At 33.5% G+C, this 4,658-nt stretch overlaps 1 protein-coding gene across 1 annotated transcript; it reads right to left on the reverse strand.

Annotated features, from left to right (window-relative positions):
• Positions 1–923: 923 nt before the first annotated feature.
• Positions 924–3,263, reverse strand: Seipin (lipid droplet biogenesis associated protein seipin). Its single transcript, XM_071787039.1, has 5 exons — positions 2,656–3,263; positions 2,204–2,349; positions 1,927–2,129; positions 1,322–1,601; positions 924–1,235 (listed from the first exon to the last, which is right to left on the reverse strand). The coding sequence occupies exons 1-5, from the start codon at positions 2,877–2,879 to the stop codon at positions 1,075–1,077; spliced, it is 1,014 nt and encodes a 337-aa protein (XP_071643140.1). The 5' UTR covers positions 2,880–3,263; the 3' UTR covers positions 924–1,074.
• Between the last annotated feature and the right edge of the window lie 1,395 nt (positions 3,264–4,658).

Here is a 4,658-nt window from a genome sequence, read left to right on the forward strand (position 1 = left end):
TATCTAGAGATGAAGAAATAAAGAATTGAAGAAATGAAGAAATAGAGAATTAACGAAACGAGGAAATGTATTCGTTTTAGGAAAGACATTTATAATGCTTAAAGCCATTTAATATATGCATACGTAGAAAAATGAATTAAATTCATAGTTTTTAGAATAATACAGAATACTATGAAAATGCAGATATATAGATCCTTTTTTATGTACTTATTATATAACGATATTTTTCCTTTGCAAAGTTTATTAAAATACAATGACAGCATTTGGATGCTAATATTAGATTCATTTATCGTAGATTTCTACGAAAACAAAATTTTGAATTGTTTTGAAACTTGAATTATAATTTTTCAACGAAATGCCACGACTTGATGTCATCAGTGTCTTATTGTTCTCTAATGAAATCTTCCTTCCAGAAAGATAAATGAATCTTGCCGGCACGACTCGGTTGTATTGTGGGTTGCCAGATTCAGGGGTCCATAAAACTTTTTTGACGCTCCATAGCATGGGAAACAAGGTTCTTCCGATCGTATGTCTTTAATCGAAATAAGCTAAACCAAAGTACGTTATCCGAATGAGCAATATAATTAAAAGAAATTTCTTGAAATAAATAAAAAACTCAGACGCTCGATTTAATAATTCTCGATGATTCTTAGAGCCGAATACAAAAGCACAAAAGGTTTGCATAAAAAATAATTGAAATCGAAGTAGCGTATCAAGTACAATTTCTTGAAGTACTCTGCCGAAGCGCTAGAGCAAAGGACGGTACAAAAACTTGCCGTCCTTGAATTCCATCGGGACGCATATGCAGCTGTAACATATTTTGATGCAGGATCGACATATTCATGGATGCTCAGAAAGCATTTCTAAAATTATATCGAGTGGTATCATATGGGTTTAAAAAGGTACTATAAATACAATGCGTGTAGAAAATAAGAAAATATATATATATTTCAATTTCAATTTTTTCCTTCCCTTATTAGTATTTCTCGATAATTATAAATTACTTATAGTTAACTATTTGTAAAATGCATTCTTATATTACATAGACTTAATCACATTTCTAAGCGTAATAAATTATTTAACCAACGCTCCACTCGATGACTCAGCTATTAGTGTGGAAATTTCCTGGATATAGCTCGGTTCTCCCTTAACAAGTTTTTCTCCTTCTATACTCTTCTCCTCACTTTTGAGGTCTGTTACGGACAATGTATCTTCTTGAGATGATGTGTCTGACACTTTAAAGGATAATTTTTTTTTTTAATAATTCTGATGCATCACGTCGTATGTTAAAATAAACTCAACATATTACAAAATAACTTACAATCGCTCTTAAGATCATTATCTTCTTCTACCTCGCCTTTTTCATAACTGAAATTCTCATCCGTATTTTCCTCTTCAGTTCCAAAGTGTATGTATGACAGCGTACACACAAGCATTATGAAAAACAAGTTTGTACCAATACCAACACAGGCTGATAGAATTGGCCAATAAAACATCCAGTAACGTAATCCCGATAAGTTGGCATTTATCATAAGATTAGCAGAATAGAATTCTATATGTCGTGATTGAATCTCGATAAAGATAATTGTTACCGGATGACTCTGGAATATTTAAAATTACATCCCAGTATTAGATATTTCTTATAAAATATTTCTTATAAACTAATTGTATAAAATAATTGTATAAAAAATCCTACACGCGGAAGAAAAATGATGTTGTATCAACAGCATCAGTGTTATCGAGATAAAATTTATTGATGCAACATTAATATTAATAAATAAAAAACATCAGATAATTGTTTTAATAATTTAAATATTTGGTCCAATAATATCCAATTGAATTAACTATTTATGCTTGTGGCAGCCCGTGACGTTGACGTTTAATTGAAACAACTTCATTTTTTTTTCCGTGTACTAAAATCCTTACCTGATCCTCTTCAAAGTTGCCAAACAATTCTAGACCAATGTCCTGCTTCTCTTCAACGTTTCCGAATATCATCATAGGTGAAAACGTGAGAGTTGTAAGCGTGTGTAACAGTGTGCTGCGATAATGCAACATAGCTGATTTACACGTATGGTCCACGAGGTATCCATCGCGGCTCCGCAATTGCGCGCAAACCATAAACATACCTTGAGAGAAAATTAACTAGCTATAGAACACGATTGAACATTCTTAAAATCAGCAATCACACAATCAGCTTTACCGAGCTCTTTGTTCGCCGGCGATTCTGGCATTTCCAGATGTAAATTTACTTTGTATGGCTGCCCTACCATCAGAAGCTGTTGTTTCTTGGTCAACTGCACATGAGCCTGCGGAAAGCTACAAATTCCCTTCTGCTCGTCGCACGATCTAAATAAATATTAATAACAAAATTGAAATACCATTAAATCCAATTATTATTTAACATAATTCGACTAAATTGTTATCATTATCTTCCATAGGCAAACATTGGATGTCACTAGACACTCAGCTATTATTATTATTATTTCATTAACTATTATTATTTTATTAATATTATTATCGTGAAAATTTAGTAGTGAACTTTGTTCACAATCCTTAGACCTTGACATCCTCGAAAAGTATCTAACAATAAGTATTGTCGTTGTCATACTTTAGAATTAACACACAAAATGCGGAACCGTAAGTGGAACTTACTTGAATTGTAAATGCACGGGACGTACGTACGACATGCTGGGCATGTAGGAATAGTAAAAAACCGTGTAAAGAAATATGGATAGCCATACTATGAAGATGGTGCTAATGACAACAACACCACCGCGGAAAACCGTGTCCCTGGCGGATTCCACACTCCGCCTGGTGGTTTTCCGAAAGTTAAACCACTTTTTACCAATCTCGCCCAGCAATCGCGTGATTAACATTTTGCACGATTATTTCTAAAACCGCGCGACAAGATTTATTTTTGGAGAACGTCGATTGTGTGCGTTCGATGGCCAATGTTACATAACGACGATTAAGCACCGATTGAATCTCGTTAAATTCTTTTTATAATTTCACTGCTGTTTTAATGCGTGCATCAACCGAATATGTTTATAATCGAAAAACTTTCAGGTGCGATCACGCGAGATGAGACTCTGAAGAACGAGCGACATCGACTCGTGCGACTTGTGTATACGCATCGCCGGGTGATAACAGGCCGAGTATCTCCGAAGCTATGTGGATATCAACAATGTGTTTTTTCATCTCCAACGTGCTCCGGGAGATCCGAAAGGTTATGTATAAATGAATGTAAACATGATACGAAAACGTGAATCGCATCGACATATGGTGCGATCCTGTAGATGTCGAGAATTTCTCCGTCGAGCCTTCTGATTCTTCCTTTTTGGAAAGGAACGGTCTCTCTAGATGGCGTCAGTACTTTACGTCTCGACACGGCAATTATGCTAAAATAACGAAAAAAAAAAGAAATTTGCAACAAGTAGAGCTTGTGAAACTCGGAATTTTGACTTGTATGTACCTCTCATCGCGTTATATTCCTCTTTATTAATTTACCAGTTTGGGTCTTTGTAATTCAAATCTTCAAGCATAAAGTTCTAAGGAATTCGTAGAATCATCAATCATGAGATTTGTTTTAGTGCCACCTCTTATCTAATTATATTCTCCTAATACTTTGTTGATTTTTGAAAATTCGAATTTTATTGAAAGGTTTTCTAATTTACGAAAGACTGATGCCGATCCGATAAGTTATTTATATTCGGTAATGTTCCTGCCAACTTTGCCAACCGTAAATAAATCAAACCTGCTATATAGTTACCGACGTCAAGAAATTCTCCAGCGAGATATAACGTAGTTTTGATACATGTATTGTATATGTATAAGTTTAATTAACTTTATTAATTAAGCTAATTAATAGATTAATATATCCGTTATACATTTGCAAAGAAAATTTTTTTGGTGTGAGAAATGACGAACCTTAGAGATGTAGACTCGTCAATTTACTTGCCAAATGATGTTCCAATATCGAAAATTTAACTACTAAATTTAAATACTTAAGTAGCAACTCACTTCAATTCGATTTAATAACGTTTGACGAAATGTATTCCTTTAACAACTTTGACGAGATTTTTCAAGAGTCATATTTTGAAATTGGTTTCGGAGGTACTTTTATCGATATTTGAAGCCGTTTAGACAACGTTATTACGTCTATTATAAATTTTACAGTTATTTTCATTAATTTATGATATCCAATTGTGTATTATTTGATCAAAGAAAGGGAATTTGTCTCGAAGCGCTGTATGTAGCGCTGTATTTGAGAACAGGAAATCTTACGTGTTTCTTTATTTTTCTCTTTTTACAAAGCTTATTTAGCCAAGTTACTCCACACATTTTAACTTAAAATTTAAGACAAAATTAATTTGTTTTATTGAGAAGTAGTATTCGGTTTCGGAACAAAATGGTTTGCCCTGATAATCTTTTGCAATTCTATTCATAAGAGATCTTTATTTAGGTTTCTCTGACACATTTATTTTAAATTTCTTTAAAAATAACTTGAAAAATCCTTCATTCTTCTTGATGCACACATTTAATTTCAATTGATGAAAAAGAAAGGAATACGGAGGATGAGGAGCAGATAGCATCTCTTTGGAGTCAAGGACGCGATTATCTGCGAGAAGTCACGCATGAGAATTAGAAAGCGGTAA

The sequence above is a fragment of the Temnothorax longispinosus genome, chromosome 8, assembly GCF_030848805.1.
Source record: "Temnothorax longispinosus isolate EJ_2023e chromosome 8, Tlon_JGU_v1, whole genome shotgun sequence".
In the NCBI taxonomy this organism is placed as follows: domain Eukaryota; kingdom Metazoa; phylum Arthropoda; class Insecta; order Hymenoptera; family Formicidae; genus Temnothorax; species Temnothorax longispinosus.